The 23,033-nt window shown below is 42.1% G+C and overlaps 1 protein-coding gene and 1 pseudogene across 1 annotated transcript; one reads left to right on the forward strand and one right to left on the reverse strand.

The window, feature by feature from the left end:
• The first annotated feature begins 18,177 nt into the window (after positions 1 to 18,177).
• Positions 18,178 to 18,756, forward strand: LOC136523998 (oleosin Cor a 12-like; annotated as a pseudogene).
• Positions 18,757 to 19,086: 330 nt separating this feature from the next.
• Positions 19,087 to 20,014, reverse strand: LOC136523999 (uncharacterized). Its single transcript, XM_066517492.1, has 2 exons — positions 19,342 to 20,014; positions 19,087 to 19,217 (listed from the first exon to the last, which is right to left on the reverse strand). Exons 1-2 carry the CDS (start codon positions 20,012 to 20,014, stop codon positions 19,087 to 19,089), a joined length of 804 nt encoding a protein of 267 aa, XP_066373589.1.
• Between the last annotated feature and the right edge of the window lie 3,019 nt (positions 20,015 to 23,033).

Below are 23,033 nucleotides of genomic sequence, written 5' to 3' on the forward strand. Positions count from 1 at the left end.
TGTACGAGTTATATGCTCGTTGGGAGAACACACAAGTACCAATCATGGAACCTTCTCATTCCAAGTGGTAGGCGTTGGATGTCCCGGTTTGGTAGGAAGGGCTTGCCTCTTTCATATGTTTTCGGGCAATTCTTTGACCATTTGATGGCATCAACATTTGGATACTACTTTGCTGTTTGGTGGAGTTTGCTAGTGATGGCCTCCTCAGAAGCCCATGATGGGACTTTTTTTAACTTGGTTCTCAGGCCTGAACTGGTCATGGGAATACCACTTGTGCACCGATGAGACGTCTTTCATCGAAACATAAATTGGTCTTATGATGATTGGATGCTTCTTTCGAAGTTCCCATTCAGGCACGTCCTCATCTTCTTGTGCATCACCTTCTTCAGGAGGCACTCTTGTTCATTTATAGGCTGTGCTTGTTGAGAAGACTGTGGCATCTCATCATGCACTTGCTCGATATGAGCTAGAGAAGGTTATCACTTATGAGGCACATGCTCTCTAGGAGGCTGGGGAAGAATGTGGCATCTTAGGATTGTGGTGGCATGAGACGATGAAAACATCTCCCCAACCTCAACAACTCGCTCCAAATTTGTGAGAGGGGGATGCAGCAAAGAAGCAGTCAATATAATGTTCAGTTTGTGCTAGAGGATGAACTGCCCCATTACGTCTCTGAGTAACACCAGCCCCTCGGGAGTTGCGTAGTCTATCCTCCACTTCATGAACTCGGGCTTCATGGTATGCACGTCGACCCTAGTGTAGTCTGGTGGTATCTTATTATTGTGGTGTAAGCCACCGGGAGGATGTGCCACACCCAGTTGTCACCTCCATCACAATGTTCTAGTCGCCTGCTGAGAAACACCAAGGTGCAACTAGTTGGTTCCCGTATGCGATCGATGGGGGTTGTGGCTTCAGTGGAACCTTGGCTGCTAGGAACTTTCAGAGGGCTACTAACTAATGCCAGTTCTCCTAGCGGCATCATTAATATCCGTGGCTCTGTAGACAATCCTTGCTCCTCTAGCGCCTTCACAACTAGAGCCTTCACTCAGAGCTCAAGATTAGTCTCCCGGTGTCTGCCATGTTTCTTGTACATGTGCCTGTCCTCTTAGAATCCTGGCTTCTAGGTTGTCCTTTTCCCTAGCCCCTTAGGTGCGGCCTATGTGCTCCTTGTTTCCCAAGCCAAGGCTAAGCTTGTCCCTCTCTCTAGAAGGATTGAATGAGCCCTTCTCCTTGTCTTCAGTATATTTCCGTATCCTTGATACTACCTTTTGGGTCTCTGGCTTATCAAACTTAAGATTATAGCCGGATGATTCTGTACTCCTCGCATATATTCAATTCCTTGAGCGTACCTTCAAATTCGTCACATTGATATTCCCAGCAGCTGTGGCCTCTTCGTCCATCTTCCTAAACTGCTCTTCCTTGGCATAGTAGCCACCGGGGTCTAGATGATGGTGGTGTTGGTTCCTCTTCGCTAGCTCGGTGTTATGGGCACTGAGCTCCAATGCCTCCTGTGAAGTCTTCTAATCCACGAGCTCCTCTCATTGACTAGGAGTTATGTTGCCGAACTCATTGAAGGGAGTTGACCCTTTTTTGATATACTTCATGTTGAGCTCCGACCTCCAACATCGAAATGACTCTCCCATCATCCTAAAAGCATTTTTTACCAGTTCGTGCTTACCCTCAAGAAATCTAAAATTGAGCTTCAGCTGCCTATCTCATAGTTCATCTTTTTTCTTCTCTGGTACCTCTTTCCAGTTAGGGATTGCTAGGTTCAATTTATCTCTTACTAGGGCCCTGATCGCATTACAGAATCATCCTCTTAATTCCTTTGGCTCAAGGATCTCCCCTGTTGGCCCGACCTCTGTTATCGCATAGCATGCCTTATCTGGATATTGATTTGCTTTTGTATCACCTCGTTTCCTCTTAGGCTTGGTAGTCATGGTTGTGTCTTGAGGTTGTGGACCAGAGGCCTCAATGTCCGTCTCTATGGCTATTGCCTTTGCTCTCCTTTCCTCTATTCCGTCTTGTCCAGTGAGAGGTCGCGTACATCGACGTCTTCTTTTCTGAGTTTCAGGAGGGACCTATATATATGACAGGTCAAAGTGTTAGCAGAGGTAACATAGCCAAAGTTTCAGCAAAATTTACAAGCTAAGGCTTTTTCCCTACCACCTTGTTCGGGTCAAAATCCTTGTCCAAATCTTCCTCCATTGGCCTCCATCTGGCTTCACGTGGGAAAGGATCCTCGAGACTTACATATCCCTCTTCTGAGTCCTCATCATCATCATCTTCTTCTTCGCCTTTAGCAGCCTCTCCTGCTCTTCCTTCTGCTGCCCCTTCCTCCTCGACACACTGCTCCTGAGTAAGCATCACTTCTAGATCCTTTTCTAACTCATTATCGAACTGCTCTTGAGTAAGCTAGTCCTCTAGTGCTTGCTCCTCATAGGTTGGCTACTCATCATGCTCGAGGCATTGGGCTACACTGTCTGGTGTCCGCCACATTATTTCGCGCTTTGTTCTAATAGATGCAAGAAAGTGTGTTTTAGGTACGTGAGAAGGTATAAGAAATCAAAAAAGTCTATAAACCAAAGTACTCCTATAAAATAACAATTTATCAAAAAAAGAGTAGTAGCAGTAGTAGAGGCCTTAGAAACATGTCAATCATCATCTGATCATGAACTTGAAGCATCAAGGCATCATAACAGAGAAGCGAGGAGAAGGTAATGTAGGGGCGGCTGCTAATGATGCCAAGTTCCTCACAAGTTCTTGATCATCAGCTCAAATTCCATATAATATATGGACTTGGACAATTTCATCATCAGCAAAACAAAGGAGAGGAGAGGAGAGGGGAGATTTGGCAAAAAAAAAAGCAACAGCTGCTTAGCAAACATAGAGCAATAGCTGATGGCAAAAGACAGGACAACAAGTCCTGGGTGAGTACTAGGACATTTGGCAAAAAAAGGCAACAGATGCTTAGCAAACATAGAGCAAGTTAATACATAGGGATGCATAGTAATGCATAGTACTAGGGATTTAACACATAGGAAAAATAGCAACTAGTAGTACTAGTAGTAGGACAGTAGTAGTATTAATAGTAGGACAATAATAGTAAGTAGTAGAAGTAGTTGGAGTAGTAGTAAGACAATAATAGTACTAGCAGTACTACTAACAGTAAGACAGTAACTTGCAAGTAGTTGGAACTGAGCAGGAATTGAAAGTAATTGCCAAAGAATATCTACTGATGATGAAATATGCTTTTCACAGCTACTAACATGGAACAGTGAAAACTTCCTAATAATAACATTGTAGAAATCACTTAACAGATGAAGCCAACTACATGATGTTCTGTGGAAATGACAAAGCTGGTGTATAGCTTTTAAAGTGCTCAAACCCCAAGGCTATCAAACAAACATCCATTGTTCTTCATTTCATTTTATCCGAGAACTACAACCCAAAAATAGTTGAGCTGACAGTGGTGCTGTAAAATCTAAATTTCAGCAATGGGCCCGGGAGTGCAAATGGTAGAAGCAGAAATTTAGAACCATTTAGAGTTCATGTAAACCACAATTTAGAACAAACATTATAATATCTATTTTGGGACTGCTCAATGCATTTCTGGAGGACCTTAGCAATGTGTCAACATCAGAAATTCTAAAAATCACTAGAGTAGATCAGACAATATGCTCTTCACTGGTATTTTCCTAGGCAAGCATGTGAGGTGGTGATTTGGTCGAGAAGTATAATGTTTGGAATTTAGTACCAAGTTGCAGCTTAGCAATTGCATACAAAACTAATTGTGTCATCAGATTACTAAGCACTGGTAAAATTTCATATCTGGAACTAGAATAGCCTAATATTACAACAGCACTACAAGCCATTGGTTGTTACCTTCTATCATCACAGGACAGAGGTATTGCCATCAAAAGTATGTAAAACAAAGTGGTCAACTCTAGTCATGATATTAAGGTCAACTACAAGGTTATCGAGCAAGCCATATCTCACATATGACAGACACCAAATGAGGCAATTACCTAGACAACAACGCAAGTTATCACCTTAGAATGAAGCATAGCAATAGAAAGGTAAATCATTTCTCCAGCTCATGCAATATAAATAGATACACTACTTTGAACTATCCCAAAGCAAGCTTATTCCATCAACTATATTGCTTTAAACTAGGATTTGCTTCTATAGTATTAAGGTAAAGTACAGCTGGTAATGAGCCAGTTCCATCGCCTGGTTGGACCTGTGCCTGAACGGTCACTAAAAACCAATAGCATGCACGTTACATCAAAATAATTGTATCGGACTAGTATAGTGCCAGGCAAGTACAGAAATAGCTGAGGAGGATTATTGGCCTTACTGTTTAGCTTTCAGGACATTCCACAAGCATGCAAATATTTAACTTCGATACTATATCACCTGTGTACCCGTATCTATTCCTTACTGTTTATCAAATAATTGTGTTTTGATGTAGTAATGCACTTGTTGCTTGCATTTCTAATTCTGACATAACAAGTGAACTAACACATACCTCAAATGCTAAAGCAAAATCGCTGGTCTCAGGGATAAAAGGCCTAATTCTTAGCAGGTATATGTCTTACATGTAAGAATGCATGCACCATGAGAAAACTGCCAAAATAGCAGTCACATTGCATCAACAGAAAAATGTCCACCAATATATATAGTGTTGTTGGTGTTACAAGAAATTAAAAAAAGAAAAATGCCAGCTCACCAGCAGTCAGTAGACTAGAGGAACTAGGACACTATGGAATCATGGGGCTAAAACATGGCTTCACTATTGAATAGGAGGCAAAAAGGAAGTCCCAATTTGATATTCTTGAACTGAAGGAACAAAACATTACAGTAGCACAATCCATTGGTAGGGGTGGCAGCTATAGCCGACTCCATGAACACTTTCTGGTCATGTTCGAAAATCTTTGCCATAGTAGGCAAAAATGACATATGCTCAGTTGAAACATAATAGAGGCATCATAGGCAGTAACAATCATAGAAAATGACATATGCTCAGTGCTCAGGTTAAAAAATGGCATCATAGGCAGTGGTACATGCTGCTAGGGTACATCATAGGCAGCTAGGGTGGTTCATCATAGGTAGCACATGCAACAAGAAGATGGGGTGCGAAAAATTGTTGTAGGCATCACTAGGAGTTGCTGTGAAATATCACTCAATGCAAGGGCTGGCCTGCAGGCTAGCTGCATCTACAGGCTAGATGGATGGATCAAAGATAGATAAATAGATGCAGATCAATGAAAGCAAGTATAAGATGTTGATAAGATGAGGGTTAGTTCAATCGATTTGCCTTGGATTTAATTGCCTTTTCATTTGACCTTGAACTTGGAGCTTAAGAAAGATAGATAGCAACAAACCTCAAACAGATAGTAGAAAACCAAGATCATGATAGGCATGAAACCATGAGTTGCTAGGGCATGGATGTCTCACATGGTTTGATGACAGCCATGAGAAGCATAAGCAGAAGATAGAAGAAACAATGCTCCAGTACCTCACAAGTCCAAGGTCATCAATGTGCATAATTCATTACTCCACTGGCACTGTTATCTTCATAGGCACGAAAAGGATCTCACAATTATATCAGCCTCAGTCAAAAAATGGTGGACAACATAGGCACAAAAAAATGCAGGCCTCAGCTAACTGCAAACTAACTTATGATCATCTTGCAAGCTAACTGCAATCATCCTAGGTGGCAAATAAGAACACAAATTGCTGAGGCAAATTCATGGCTCCCATGGAATCATGGGACATGTCCATCCCAGCCATTAGGTAGGCATGCCTACAACAGTTGCTTGAGAATGGACATATCCCACGGTTTGATGAAAGACATGAGATAACACAAGAAGACAAAAAAGCACCAACGGGAAGAATACCCACAACCACCTCAGATTGCTATAGTTTGCATCATCGGCCGACGGAACCAGAGAACCAACAACAGAGGACGAACTAGATGGGTGCATGGAAGCAAGCGAGCATACCAATCCAGAAAGCAATTTAAGACTGAAGCACTATAATAATATAGTGTTGGTGATGCAAAAACAATGGTATAAGTAAAAAAATCTTTGTTGTGGAATGACATTTTCCATCTAAAGGATGAAGTTAATCTAAATTTCTTGGTTGTCACTTTGTTAGGTCTAGAACAATGAAGAGCTAGTAAATTGTTGTCATTCTATTGTCATCATATCTTTTTGCTGGTAGTATGCACTGATTTCTGTCATTGTGCTCAGGGAAAAGACCATCTCATTAATCATTATACAATAGTGTACTTATGTGCCTACATTCATTAGTAAACAGTGCTCCTTAGTGGTTACCAGTGGCGTGAAATCATTTCTTCTCTGTGTTTTGTGCTGGACAATTGTCTATATAATTGTCGGATAGTCAATGTTTTTCTATTATTTATATTAAGTTCACCTTTTGTACATATCTTTGAGTTTGGTTCATTGCATTTCCTCATTAAGTTCTACAATTAAGGGTCGTGCTTCTTACCTTAAATTGGTTTTGGTGAATACAAGTTTCATGTAGATAAGATGTCCTCTGCACATGTATATGTGAGATTCAATAAAGGTCAAACAATGGATGACATGAGTGAGGGTTTGCTGGAAGACTGTGCATAGCTTGTCAAAGCTAATTCCATTCAAGGTTGGACAAACTACAAAGAGACAATATTATATCATAGATTTTGGCTTTATCTTTTCTTGTAAGAATGTGGAATATTATACAAACTATAGTCTAGCGCATGTGATGATTTCTTCATTTTGGTGCAGGTAATAAAGTCAATAACATTGATGTAGTTTATACTCCATGGTACAATTTGAAGAAGACCCCTTCAATGGATGTGGGTCAAGTTCGTTTTCACAACCCTAAATTGGTGAGAGCTCATCAACTTTTTTTCTGTTCACTATTTTTACAGCAGGATTATGTGCATAGGCTTTTGTATGTACCTTGACAAACTTTATATGCTTTATATGGCTATGGATCAAAATACACGCTTCTGATAGGGTTCCTTAGTCTAATCTTATGTACTAAAATAGTATCGTTACATCGTTGAATTCAATTTCTCATCAGCTATTTATATTTAATCGTGGACAGTGCATTAGAACTTAAGAAATTAAACACCAGTTCTAAACAAATAACTAAAGTGGTGGATAATAAACACTAAACATCCCACGCACAACAGCATGTTGTTCTCCTCCTCTAAATGGCTATGAACATACACTACTCACTCCATCAAAAAAACTCTCATTTGTTCTATGAATCTAAACAAAACATACGAAAGTGTGGAGCATGGATCGAGTGAAGGTCTAAGTCGAGTTATTAAAATTTGAAATGGTTGCCATAAATCTAAACAAATAGTAGGAAAGCATAGACCATGGATCGAGTCAGGTTGAGTTATTAAAATTGAAAATGGAATTGAGGAGCACGGCATGGTATGTATGATACAGAAGCGAGGAGTAGTACGTACCAGATCCGGTGAGGACTCGACTCGGGAGAGAAGACGCAAGCCGGGACCGGGACAGAGTTCCTTCCCTTCCCTTGCTGCTACCACCGGAAGAACATGCCAATGAAGGCGAAGATCGTGGCAGGAGTCGGTGCTCCAGGCTGGCAGACGATGGGCGCGCACGACGGCGATGAGGCTGAGATCCAGATGCGGAGCTGTTGCGGTGGGTGTTGACCTCTCCTCGGTTGCTCGGTTGGAGGCGGATCGGGGGAGGTACGACGTGACAGAGGTAGGGCACGGAGGCGGTGGAGGTCAAGCACAGAGGCGGCGGAGGGAGAGCGCATGGGCACCAGGGCACCAGGGCCGCTGAGGGGAGGGAGCACGGGCACCGGTAGCGAAAACCCTAGCTGCCGTGGGAAGGGGAACGGCGATGGAAACCCTAGCCGTCGGGGGGAACGGTGGCGCGCAGGGCAGGAGATGGACCGGGGGTTGTAGGCGGATCAGGGGAGGTACGACACGATGGAGGTAGGGCACGGAGGCGGTGGAGGTAGGGCACAGAGGCGGCGGAGGTAGGGCACAGAGGCGGCAGCCTACCGACGTCGTGGAGGAGAATAGCGTCCGTACTTAGAAAAATTTCTACATGCTCGTGGGCTCTAGTTTATATACCAGGAGTTCATTTGTAGGCACGGGTCCTGAGTTAGCCGCCCCTACAAATTGATTTGTAGGGGCGGTTCCTGAGTTAGCGGCCCCTACAAATATTTTTCAATTTATTTTAATTATTAATTCTATAATTCATTCATACCTAAAGAACACAATGTAAATTTATATATTAGTTTTTTGATTATTCTATATATATAAATATATGTATATATAAACAATTTTATTATATATATAGATATAATTCTATATCTTCTTCTTTACAAAAACAATATTTTAAAATTTGAAAATTTGAATTTCAAAACAACTAATAGAATTTTAGCATACGAAATGACCTCAAATGAAAATTTTGTAAACATCAAAGTTGTAGAACTCATCAAGATGTACAACTTATATTTTGATCATCTTTTCATTTGACAAAATTTGAAAAGTTCAAATTTTGAATTTCAATAAATGGACAACTTCAAACAAGATTTTCAAACCTTAAATGATTTTAAATTAGAAAGTCACGAACATAAAAGTTGTTGAACACAACACTATCTACAACTTTTATTTTGGTCATCTTTTCATTTGACTAAATTTGAACAGTTCAAATTTTGAATTTTAAAAAATGGTAACTTCAAACAAGGTTTTGAGACCTTAAATGATTTCAACTAGAAAAGTCATGAACATAAAAGTTGTTGAACTCATCACTATCTACAACTTTTATTTTGATTATTTCTTCATTTAACAAAGTGTAAGTTAACGTTGTTCATAAATTCACATATCACTCATAGTTCCATAAACTATACGAGAGACATGTTGATTTATGAACAATGTTTACTATCACTTTATCAGATAAAGAAATGACCAAAATAAAAGTTGTAGATCTTGATGAGTTATACAACTTTGGTATTCATCACTTTTTCAGCTGAAATTATTTGGTATCTCAAAATCTTATTAGAACTTGTCATTTTTTTAAATTTGAAAATTTGAATTGTTCAAACTTTGTCAAACGAAAAGAATGACCAATCAACATAGTAACTTGATAGGGCATGATTTTAGAAAATTTTAAGAAAAAAACCATCACATTTGGAGTTAGTATGAGGGAGAAAGACTAGTTACAAATTTTACCCAAAGATTAAAAAAATCATAACTGTTCATGATGATCAATGATGAACAAGTGTGATTTCTCTTTTTAATCTATGGCTGAAACTTGTAACTAATTTTTCTCCCTCATACTAATTTCAAATGTGATGGTTTTTTTCCTAAAATTTTCTAAAATCATGCTCTATCATTTTAGTCTAGTCATCTATCTTTGTCACTAATTTTGAACAATTCAAAATTTGAATTTCAAAAAATAACAACTTCAAACCTGATTTTGAACCAATAAATGATTTCAGTTGTAAAGGTGATGAATATAAAAGTTGTTGAACACATCACTATCTACAACTTTTATTTTGGTCATCTTTTTATTTGACAAAATTTGAACATTTCAAATTTTGAATATCAGAAAATGACAGCTTCAAACCTGATTTTCAACCACAAAATGATTTCAGCTGTAAAGGTGATGAATATAAAAGTTGTTGAACACATCACTATCTACAACTTTTATTTTGGTCATCTTTTTATTTGATAAAATTTGAACAGTTCAAATTTTGAATTTTAGAAAATGACAGCTTCAAACCTGATTTTCAACCACTAAATGATTACAGCTATAAATGTGATGAATATAAAAGTTGTATAACTCATCAAGATCTCCTACTTTTATTTTGACCATTTCTTCATTTCATAAGTGTTAAGTGATTGGGGCGAAAGATCCTAATACTTTGGCATCATTGAAGAGATATGGGAACTTGACTATGAAAGGGATATAACGGTGGTCCTGTTTCGATGCCGCTGGATCAAACAACACCAACTGAACGAGATTGGATTGAGAGTCCTAAACCTTGAGAATCTAGGCTACCAAGATGACCCTTGGGTGCTCGCTTCATGTGTCGCACAAGTTTTCTATATGTCTGACCCACAAAGTAACCTCCCTCCGAAGAAGAAGACAAAGCATGTGATTGCCTCCGAGAAACAGCATATTATCAGAGTTGATGGCGTAGACGATGTTGAAGCTTACAATAACTATGATAAGATGCCGCTATTCATAGACTTTCCTAAGAAGATCAGTGTTGTGGAAAAGAACCTGCCCAAAGACATATTGCCATGGGAATGAAAATATGTCAAGGGGAAAGTCGTTACAGCGGGCTAGCTAGTTATTGAACGCTGGAGTGTTTGTGTAAGTGTGTGTTTGTAAGACTTCATTTATGCATGCGTGTGAGACTATATATTTACGTATTTATGTAAGACTATATATTTATGTATGTGTGTGAGACTACATTTATGCATGTGTGTGAGACTACCATTTGCAACATCCAGATGAATCTATTTCAACATCCACTCTATTACTACTAAAACTTTATGAAATCACTTAACACTTTATGAAATGAAGAAATGGTCAAATAAAAGTAGGAGATCTTGACGAGTTATACAACTTTTATATTCATCACCTTTACAGCTGAAATCATTTAGTGGTTGAAAATCAGGTTTGAAGCTGTCATTTTCTGAAATTCAAAATTTGAACTATTCAAATTTTATCAAATAAAAGTTGTAGATAGTGATATGTTCAACAACTTTTATATTCATCATCTTTACAGCTAAAATCATTTAGTGGTTGAAAATCAGGTTTGAAGCTGTCATTTTCCGAAATTCAAAATTTGAACTATTCAAATTTTGTCAAATAAAAAGATGACCAAAATAAAAGTTGAAGATAGTGATGTGTTCAACAACTTTTATATTCATCACCGTTACAGCTGAAATCATTTATTGGTTCAACTCCCTGCAGGCCAGCCCTTGCATTGAGAAATATTTCACAGCAACTCCCTGTGATGCCTACAACAGTTTTTCACGCCCCATCTTCTTGTTGACTGTGCTGCCTGTGATGAACCACCCTAGCTGCCTGTGATGCCTGTGATGTACCCTAGCAGCATGTACCACTGCCTATGATGCCATTTTTTAACCTGAGCACTAAGCATATGTCATTTTCTATGATTGTTACTGCCTATGATGCCTCTATTATGTTTCAATAGAGCATATGTCATTTTTGTCTACTATGGCAAAGATTTTTTAACATGACCAGAAAGTATTCATGGAGTCGGCTATAGCTGCCACCCCTACCAATGGATTGTGCTACTGTAATGTTTTGTTCCTTCAGTTCAAGAATATCAAATTGGGACTTCCTTTTTGCCTCCTATTTAATAGTGAAGCCATGTTTCAGCCTCATTATTCCATAGTGTCCTTGTTCCTCTAGTCTACTGACTGCTGGTGAGCTGGCATTTTTCTTTTTTTAATTTCTTGTAACACCAACAACACTATATATATTGGTGGCCATTTTTCTGTTGATGCAATGTGACTGCTGTTTTGGTAGTTTTGTCAGGGTGCATGCATTCTTACATGTAAGACATATACCTGCTAAGAATTAGGCCTTTTATCCCTAAGACCAGCGATTTTGCTTTAGCATTTGAGATATGTGTTAGTTCACTTGTTATGTCAGAATTAGAAATGCAAGCAGCAAGTGCATTACTACATCAAAACACAATTATTTGATAAACAGAAAGGAATAGATACGGGCACACAGGTGATATAGTATCGAAGTTAAATATTTGCATGCTTGTGGAATGTCCTAAAAGCTAAACAGTAAGGCCAATAATCCTCCTCAGCTATTTCTGTACTTGCCTGGCACTATACTAGTCCGATCCAATTATTTTGATGCAACATTCATGCTATTGGTTTTTAGTGACCGTTTGGGCACAGGTCCAATCAGGCGATGGAACTGGCTCATTACCAGCTGTACTTTACCTTAATACTATAGAAGCAAATCCTAGTTTAAAGCAATATAGTTGATGGAATAAGCTTGCTTTGGGACAGTTCAAAGTAGTGTATCTATTTATATTGCATGAGCTAGAGAAATGATTTACCTTTCTATTGCTATGCTTCATTCTAAGGTGATAACTTGCGTTGTTGTCTAGCCAATTGCCTCATTTGGTGTCTGTCATATGTGAGATATGGCTTGCTCGATAACCTTGCAGTTGACCTTAATATCATGACTAGAGTTGACCACTTTGTTTTATATACTTTTGCTAGCAATACCTCCGTCCTGTGATGATAGAAGGTAACAACCAATGGCTTGCAGTGCTGTAGTAATATTAGGCTATTCTAGTTCCAGATATGAAATTTTACCAGTGCTTAGTAATCTGATGACATAATTAGTTTTGTATGCAATTGCTAAGCTACAACTTGGGACTAAATTCCAAACATTATACTACTCGACCAAATCACCACCTCACATGCTTGCCTGGAAAATACCAGTGAAGAGCATATTGTCTGATCTACTCTGTGATTTTTAGAATTTCTGATGTTGACACATTGCTAAGGTCCTCCAGAAATGCATTGAGCAGTCCCAAAATAGATATTATAATGTTTGTTCTAAATTGTGGTTTACATGAACTCTAAATGGTTCTAAATTTCTGCTTCTACCATTTGCACTCCCGGGCCCATTGCTCAAATTTAGATTTTGCAGCACCACTGTCAGCTCAACTGTTTTTGGGTTGTAGTTCTCGAATAAAATGAAATGAAGAATGATGGATGTTTGTTTGATAGCCTTAGGGTTTGAGCACTTTAAAAGCTATACACCAGCTTTGTCATTTCCGCAGAACATCATGTAGCTGGCTTCATCTGTCAAGTGATTCCTACAATGTTATTATTAGGAAGTTTTCACTGTTCCATGTTAGTAGCTGTGAAAAGCACATTTCATCATCAGTAGCTATTTTTGGCAATTACTTTCAATTCCTGCTCAGTTCCAACTACTTGCAAGTTACTGTCTTACTGTTAGTATTACTCCTAGTACTATTATTGTCTTACTACTATTCCAACTACTTCTACTACTTACAATTGTTGTCCTACTATTAATACTACTGCTGTCCTACTACCAGTACCACTGGTTGCTATTTTTCCTATGTGTTAAATCCCTGGTACTATGCATTACAATGCATCCCTATATATTAACTTGTTGTATGTTTGCTAAGCAGCTATTGCTTTTTTGCCAAATCTCCTAGGACTCGCCCCAGACTTGTTGTCCTATCTTCTGCCATCAGCTGCTGCTCTCTGTTTGCTAAGCAGCTGTTGCTTTTTTTTGTCAAATCTCCCCTCTCCTCTCTCCTTTGTTTTGCCGATGATGAAATTGTCCAAGTCCATACATTATATGGAATATGAGCTGATGATCAAGAACTTGTGAGGAACTTGGCATCATTAGCAGCCGCCCCTACATTACCTTCTCCTCTCTTCTCTGTTATGATGCCTTGATGCTCCAAGTTCATGATCAGAAGATGATTGACATGTTTCTGAGGCCTCTACTACTGCTACTACTCATTTTTTGATAAATTGTTGTTTTATAGGACTACTTTGGTTTATAGACCTTTTTTATTTCTTATATCTTCTCGCGTACCTAAAGCATACTTTCTTGCATCTATTAGAACAAAGCGTGAAATAATGTCGCGGACACCAGACAGTGCAACCCGATGCCCCGAGCATGATGAGCAGCCAACCTATGAGGAGCAAGCACTAGAGGACCAGCTTACTCAGGAGTAGTTCGATAACGAGTTAGAAAAGGATCTAGAAGTGATGCTTACTCAGGAGCAGTGTGACGAGGAGGAAGGGGGAGCAGGAGAGGCTACTGAAGGCGAAGAAGAAGATGATGATGATGAGGAGGACTCAGAAGAGCGGTATGTAAGTCTCGAGGATCCCTTCCCACGTGAAGCCAGATGGAGGCCAACGGAAGAAAGATTTGGACAAGGATTTTGACCCAAACGAGGAGGTAGGAAAAAAGCCTTAGCTTGGAAATTTTGCTAAAGCTTTGGCTGTGTTACCTCTGCTAACACTTTGATCTATCGTATATATAGGTCCCTCCTGAAACTCGAAAAAGACGATGTCAACGTCCGTGACATCTCGCTGGACAAGGCAGAGTAGAGGAAAAGAGAGCAGAGGCAACAGCCACAGAGATGGACATTGAGGCCTCTGCTCCACAACCTCAAGATTCAACCATGACTACCAAGCCTAAGAGGAAATGAGGGGATAGAAAAGCAAATCAATATCCAGATAAGGCATGCTATGTGATAACGGAGGTCGGACCTACAGGGGAGATCCTTGAGCCGAAGGAATTAAGAGAACGATTCCGTAATGCGATTGGGGCCCTAGTAAGAGATAATTTGAACCCAGCAATCCCTAACTAGAAAGAGGTACCCGAGAAGAAAAAAGATGAACTATGGGATAGGCAGTTGAAGCTCAATTTTAGATTTCTAGAGGGTAAGCACAAACTGGTAAAAACAATGCTTTCAGGATGATGGGAGAGTCATTCCGATGTTGGAGGTCGGAGCTCAACAAGAAGTATATCCAAAAGGGGTTAACTCCCTTCAACGAGTTCGGCAACATAACTCCTAGTCAATGGGAGGAGCTCGTGGCTCAGAAGACTTCACCGGAGGCATTGGAGCTTAGTGCCCGTAACACTGAGCTGGCGAAGAGGAACAAACATCACCATCATCTAGGCCCCGGTGGCTACTATGCCAAGGAAGAGCAGTTTAGCAAGATGGACGAAGAGGCCGTAGCTGCTGGGAATATCGATGTGACTGAATTTGAAGGTACGCTCAAGGAATTGGATATATGCGAGGAGTACAGAATCTTAAGTTTGATAAGCCGGAGACCCAAGAGGCAGTATCAAGGATATTGAAATATGCTGAAGACAAGGAAAAAGGCTCATTCAATCCTTCCAGAGAGAGGGACGAGCTTAGCCTTGGCTTGGGAAACAAGGAGCACACAGGCTGCACCAAGGGGCTAGGGAAAAGGACGACTTAGAAGAAAGGATTTGAATAGGATAGGCACATGTACAAGAAACATGGCAGAGACCGGGAGACTAATCTAGAGCTCCAAGTGAAGGCTCTAGTTGCGAAGGCGCTGGAGGAGCAAGGACTATCTACAGAGCCACGGATATTAATGACGCCATCGGGAGAACTAGCATTAGTTGGCAACCCTCTAAAAGTTCCTAGCAGCCAAGGTTCCACTACAGCCATAACCCCGCGATCGCATCGACCAACTAGTGTAACTTGGTGTCTCCCACATTGATGGAGGTGGAGGTGCATATCTCCGGGGCTAGACACAATAATAAGCAACTCTAGGGTCGAGGGCATATCGTGAAGCCCGAGTTCATGTAGTGGAGGATAGACTACGCAACTTAGGGCTGGGCTCGGAGACATTGGGGCACATCCTCTGGCACAAATGGGACATTATATTCACTGCTTCTTCGCCGCATCCCCCTCTCCCAAATTTGGAGCTAGTTATTGAGGTCGGGGAGATATTTTCACCATCTCGTGACCACCACATTCCTGATATGCCACATTCTTTCCCATCTCTTAGCGAGCATGTGCCTGATAAGTCACAACCTTCTCCAGCTCATACCGAGCAAGAGTATGATGAGATACCACAGTCTTCTCAACAAGCACAGCCGATACATGAACAACGAGTGCCTCCTGAAGAAGGTGATGCACAAGAAGATAAGTACGTGCCTGAATGGGAACTTCGAAAGAAGCATCCAATCACCATAAGACCAATTTATGTTCCGATGAAAGACGTCTCATCGGTGCACAAGTGGTATTCCCATGACCAGTTCAAGCCTGAGAACCAAGTTAAAAAAGTCCCATCATAGGCTTCTAAGGAGGCCGTCACTAGCAAACTCCACCAAACAGCAAAGCAGTATCCAAATGTTGATGCCATCAAATGGTCAAAGGATTGCCCGAAAACATATGAAAGAGGCAAGCCCTTCCTACCAAACCGGGACATCCAGCGCCTACCACTTGGAATGAGAAGGTTCCATGATTGGTACTTGCGTGTTCTCCCAACGAGCATAGAACTCATATAAGCATGCTTTCCCACCGGCACATTTGGAAGCTAGCCTAGGAAAATTGTCTTTGACTTCAATGACACTGCAAACATGCTTTCACCTCGGAGCAATGGAGATGAATCTAATTCGAACGTGGTGCCTGTAAGTCCTTGTCCTCCCGATATGATATGAATGTAATCTTTGAATTTTATTGTAACTAACCTACGCCGTGATTTGTAGAATGCAAGTGCACATTGTAAAACAAATGCCAAGTGTGAAAGCTAGGTATATAGACCCTCAAGCTATAGCACAAACAAATTTTAATTACCCTAAACAGTAGAAACTGGATGACAATGAGCTAGCTGCTGGAAAGACCCTTCGGGAGAAAGAGCACATACGTACGAAGAAACTAAGGGAAGAGTCCCTTAAGGTTTCGGCATACATTGCCCTGGCTTTTAAAATTCTCCAACACCACTCTACTATATGGCTACCATACAACTTCGAGTAAGTTGAACTCTATACTTAAAGCTTTGTTCGATATATTTTATTCGATGCAAAAAAGCTTATCTAGTTCTATGATTGAATCCATGCAGCAACTACTGGATTTGTATCGGCGTCGATGTCGGGAGGAGCATGGCATAGGGTCTTTGATTCAATAGATAGGGACCCAGTGACATACAAAGACTTCATATCGATTCTCAAGACGTATACATATCGATAATCCTCATTAGCTTATATATTTGTATACATACTTATAACGTTCACTTTCGGATACTAACAAGTTCTATTTGCTAAAATAATTCGAATAGGGCATTTAGGTTCTATGTCACTAAACATCACGGAAGGCATGATCCAGTAAGGAAGGAAAAGCTGACTATAAAAACACTATGTGTAGTAGTGTAACTTACTTCTTCAAGTACTCCATTACATGACTGTCAAAAGCATTACTTAACATTTCCATATGTAAAACACACAGTGCCCCAAACAGAAGCCTAGGAGTGTACATCGTGGATACTATGTATGTTCTATGATGAGTAACACATGTGCCTATAGGAGACACCCCTTAAGGGTAAGTTTGAACCTCTTCACCCGTAGTATTAAAACTTCGTACATGGTATAAAATACTAAATCAAAACTTGTTCTCTTGTAGTGGAAAGAAGATAAAGAAATAAAAAGAGACCCATACAAGGATGACCAACTCTTAGAGCTCGTCGGCGACCTTTGCAACTTCATATTGGACTAGATTGTACACGTCGAAGGCACCTATCATGACCGAGAGTCTGACTTAGGTAGAAATCCTCAGTACCAACACATTCGTGAGACTGAAAGGCTAGCTCTAGTACGTTGATAACAATGTGTATGGAATTTGACATTGGTTTTACCTTGTGAATTATGTCTATTTAATGATGGATTGTATATATTCTTGTGAATTGGACTTATAATTGTAGTTTATATAATACTCTTGTGCTTGTAGTTTATATAATACTCTTGAGCGAACGCGGTTCATAATGTTGGTTGCAGGGTGTTCGGTGGGATTATCTCGCTTTTCTCGCTCACTCGCAACCCGAACGCGGGAATACGCGGAAACAAACTGGGCCATATGTATGTTCTGGTCGAATTTGAATTGTAAATTAAAATTTTTTTTGCAGAAAAACGTACTGTATGGGCGGTTCTACATTGAACCGCCCCAACAAACAGGTATTATAGTGGCGGCTAGTACTACAGCCGCCCCTACAAATGGTTTTGAGCCGCCCCTACAAACCCTTTATGTAGTAATGGGTAGTGATACCATGCTTGTTGAAACCTTCACATATCTTGTGCTTTCAACTTATACAGCCATTATTCAGCTCATTGCAACACTGAAATTCAAGGCAATCAGTTTTTTTTTATGGTACGTGTGCTGCTCATGTAGCAGCAAGCCGACGAGAACAAAGCCTTGAGCGGTGACACGCCCAGTGATCAGACTCAGGCGTGCACGTGTTCCTCTCCATGCACCCACGCCACGCGTCGCGTCACACTAATCCAGGCATCCAGCTCCTCCAGGCTATAAAGTGATAAGCCTCTTCGTCCTCGGGGCCGCCACGGCCCTTGCAAAGTTGCCATGGCCACGACGTCAGCGCGGACGCACAGACACTAGCAGCCGCACCCATACGGCGTGCGGCACGACCCGCTGCGACGCATGCGGGGCCTGGACGCCAAGTCGGCGCTCGGGGCCAGCCCGCGCACGGCCACGGTGGCCACAGCCGCCGTCCTCGTCCCGCTGGGTGCCGCGCTGCTGGGCGCCTCGGGGCTCGCGGTGGCGGCGACCCTGACCGGTCTCGCGCTCGCCACACCGCTCCTCGTGATCTTCAGCCCGGTGCTCATACCCTTCGTGCTAACCGCGGTGCTTATTGGGTCGGGGCTCCTCGCGTCGGGCGCGCTCAACGTCGCGGGCATCTCGGCGCTCACGTGGGCCGTCGGGTACGTCTGGCGATGGCAAGGCCAAGGCGGCGGCGGGGTGACTGGGATGGTGGTGCAGCCGTTGGACCAGGGATTGAAGCGGCATGGCGTGGAACGGGAAGGCACCGCTGCGTTCGTGGGGCACCGTCGGCCCCTGCCCCGGGGCATCGATGTTGCTAGTGCAGGATGGTTTGGCGACGTGTGCGACCTCGGATGTCCTGCTTTGCGCGGCCAGCACTAGCATCATATGTGGTGGTGCCGACACGTGTTAATTCGAAGCCATGAGTTCTTGCGTCAACCGTCAGGTCCAAATATCAGTTTACGTTACCCAGAGGGTCAAACATAATTTTTTTTTAAAAATAACCAAATTACAAAAAATTGGGATGGCCTGCATGCCACTCTTGCAAAAAAAAAAAAAAAAATTAGCGCCGTTCTTTAATTAATGATCTTTAGAAATTATCGTTTCTACCCTATGATTTTTATAGCAGTTTCTTTTTAGAGAACAACTTAAATATACAAAAAACAAAGATGGATCAGCTGTGGTAGCAACAAAGTGGCCTGCATGTATACATCACTCCATCTGCACGTATACGGCTGCAAGTAGGGGTACGAGCAAGAGGAGCTTGACGAGCAGGGTCATGAGCACCTGCCGCTTGAGCACCAGATCCTGCACTCGCCTTTGGTCTTCGCAAACTTTTGATACTGATCAATCACGTGGAGGATCAAATGGAAACAAAACCAGGCTAGGTCATGGGGCAAACCTGATTCGATTCGTAATAAATGTGGGTCTTTTCTCTCTCTTCTTTATCCCTTTCTCCCTCCATGCCTTTCTCCTCTGGTGTGAGCAAGCGGCTGGCGTGGGTGAGCTCGTGCGGCGTGAACGAGCAGCGGCCGGCGATCGAGCATGCGGACGCATGCAGCGGCGCGGGCGAGCGCATGGCTGCCGGCGTGGCGAGCTCGCGCGTCTGACGGCGGGCAGGCGAGCGCGTGGCTGCCGGCAGGGCGAGCTCGTGTGGCGCGAGCGGCGGCCGGCGAGCGAGCACGTGGGCGCACGTGGCGGCGCGAACAAGCGCGCGGCTACCGCCGGCCAGGCGTGCGTCGCGGCGCTGGCGAGCGCGTGGCTGCCGGCGGGGCGAGCTCGCGCGGCTGACGGCTGCCAGGAGATAGGCGGGCGGGCGGGCCGTGGCTGTTGGCGGGGCAAGCAGCGGCTGACGGTGGGCGAGAGGGCGCGCGGCGGCGCGGCAGCCGGCGGGCCCCCATCCGGGCGCGGAGGCACGACTAGCGAGGAGCCGCGGCCTGCGCGGCGCGGAGGCGCGACCATCGCGGCCTCGGAGGGATGACAGCAGCGACTCGCGCGATGGCGGCGCGGCCTGCGCGGCCTTCACTGTGACGAGCATGGCAGCGGCAGCCTGCTGCCTGGGTGACGGTAGCAGCGTCTTGCACGACGGCGGCACGGCAGCGATGAGCGCGGAAGAGTCATCGGCGGGGAGTAAACCCATCGCAGGAGCAATCCCAACGGTTTTCCTCCCAACGCTAATTTCGTGGTTTCTACGTGCATCGTTTCACGAGTCGACGCAGTTTCTCCAGGGAGAAACGGTTTCATCAAAATGTCTTCTCTTTCTTCGTTAATTTAACTGTTACGTCAGCATTTTGCTTAGTTGGTAGGGCAATTAATAGAGATAGAAACTACCATTATTATTTCATTAGGACTGCCTTAAAGTAAGTCATTTTAGAAATTGATACGGTCTCAAAAAAAAACAACTTTTACTGCTATTTTTTGTTATAAAATATAGTCAATATATACTTTTATAAAACTACGTTTTCGAGATGAATCTCTTCCATCACCTTCGTATTTTCAAACCCAACCTAAAAGAGTTTATTTGTAGTCAATGGCAGACAATTTCCAGATTAAAAAAAATGTTTAAAATATTTGACTTAAAACAACCTCAAAACGATTATCTTTAGGAATATGGAGGGAGTACTTGGTATATGGATCCAGTCATATAATATCCACACCGTATTCAATTTGAATGCTCAAAATCGGATTTTTGCTATGTACTCTCTCTATTTTTTATTCGATGTCACATTAGCTTTATCCTAAGTCAAATATTTGTATCTTGGACCATCTATTTTCAAAAAAATATAAATTCATGACAAAAGATTTATGTTTTTAGATTCTCACTACGAGAAATACTTTCATAACTTATAATTCATATGTTATGAAACTATAATTTTTTTTGAAATAAGTGGTTAAAGATACAAATATTTAACTTAGGACAAAACTAATGTGACATCTAGTAAAAGACAGATGGAGTATATGGGATAGATATCAATATGAAAGTGCATCTAGGCCCTTGTCGGTTTTGGCGCATTGAATGACAACACTATTAAGGGACTAATAATATCTATGAGACTTGTAGGTATTTAGTCCCAGGTTGAGTATTATGTGTTGGACTCATACAATGTGTGGTGATCATATAAATGTCAAAATTGAGTTCAAGATTTATTGTGAAGCAAGGATTTGCAAGCAAGTGTGTTATCAAATAAATGAGACATAAAGAGATTGCATATGGAATGGTCTCATCTATAAAACTTGCAAGAACTAATATCAAAGATAGTTGTCAAGCTTGTGAGGATTATTGGAAATAATCTTGTTCAAGCACAAGACACCAATGCAAATGAAATGGTATTCATATCATGGTTAGAAGTATTGACAAGTGATGTAAATCTTGAGAGGGTGAAGATAGCAAGCAAATCTCTTTGGGGTACTAAGCGGAAGGCGAAAGGCAAGCGACGGCTTGGCGGACGATGGACCTAGCTAAAAGTAAAGAAGGAATTTACTTGCATTTAGTCGAGGCACTAATCAAGTGGTGTTTGTCGATGTGGAAGATCAAATCATATGTTTGAAGTGACTTGAAACCTTCGACACAAGCCACATGCTCAAGATGGACAAGCTCAAGAAACTAAAGTGATGAAGACCCTCAACAATTCAATAATCAAAGTGGCAATCAAATTTGAAATGAAGAAAACCTCAAGTGGAGATCAAAGTTTTCTTTTTATTTTAGTTGAGTTGAGTTTGCCACAATATCAAGAGGGAAGCATCACTAAAGGTTGAGACAAGTAAAGGTGCTCAAGAAAACCAAGAGAGAAAACCTAAGAGAGAGTGAGAAGAGTCCCTTACTCTCTGCCTTGCATTTGTTCATACCACATATTCTTATTTGTATTTCCACTTGTTCTACTCAGGGTGGTGTGGTTTGTGTTTGCAGGGGGTGTGTGAAAGTGTTCATATACCCATAAGAAAGCTACCACCAAGTTGCATCAAAATAGATGAGGAGGCTCAAAACCCTTTTTTGAGCGTAGGTTGTCAGGAAGTTCTGACAACCTGGCTAGGCCGGGTTCAAGCCCCAAGTCGGCTAGGCCAGGGATCACACCTCGGCTAGGCTGGGTCTGCTCAGTGGTGAGTTTACGTGTTAATATTCATTGAGAATTTATGTAGAGCCTATTTAGCCCCCTCTAGGCATCGAATCGGTCCTTTCACAATATCCTACATACTCAGGCATCATCCGTATCCAAAATATGAGATAAAATGTATGATCATTGATATCCGTCTATATCTGATCTGGTTTCATCCCTAGCTCTGACAAGAAGCATGGTGAGATCAGGTGACCCTTCAACTACTTGCATCATGAGGGTGGATGGTGGGGCGGTTTCCTTTGCCTAGGAAGTGTTGAAACATTGATTGGGAGGGGCATACCCATGCGAATTAAGAGGGTCTCAGAGAGTTTCCAAACCCCACTTCCAATCTTGATATTTTGGCAAGATTAAAAAAACTAGTCCCCAACAACTCCTTATCTAAACTCATAATCTTTCTACACTTGGAAAAATAGACCTAATGGTGCAGAAATATACGCATGCATATAGATCGACCTATCTGGAGGTGAAAGGATGTGGAGAATAATAAGGAGTGTGACAAGGTTCTTGTCGACAAAAGATGTTCGGCAGTCCACTGAGGGGGCTACCTGCGATGGTAGATTGTTCGGAGAGGTGAGCGAGATGGTGACAAGACACAAGATTTATACAGGTCCAGGCTGTCAAGCTTGATGTAATATCCTAATTCTGTGTCCTGTCGGCTTGTATTGGCTATCGTATATGATTGCATGTGTTTTGAGGGGGTCCCCTACCCTCCTTATATAGCCCTGGGGGTAGGGTTACATGCTGATCAGCTCAGAGTCCGATCAGGTAAGAGATAATCTATACATGGAATCATACATTCGGCATATCCTAACAGATTCTACTGCGATCTTCAGGATGCCACCGAGATGCCTTGCTGTGGGCGCCGAGCTGTGTCGTGCGCCGCAAGCTTTCGTCTTGTGGGCTGGACCATCCCTATTGGTGCGGCCAATGTGCATCGCCATGGGTACCTAGGGTCAGACCCCCCATAGCTAGTCCCCAGGCGCATTGTATCCGCTTGGTGACGTCCATCTTGATCAAGTCCGAGCAGTTTGACCTAAAGCCTAT

Source organism: Miscanthus floridulus, chromosome 18 (assembly GCF_019320115.1).
Source record: "Miscanthus floridulus cultivar M001 chromosome 18, ASM1932011v1, whole genome shotgun sequence".
NCBI lineage: Eukaryota > Viridiplantae > Streptophyta > Magnoliopsida > Poales > Poaceae > Miscanthus > Miscanthus floridulus.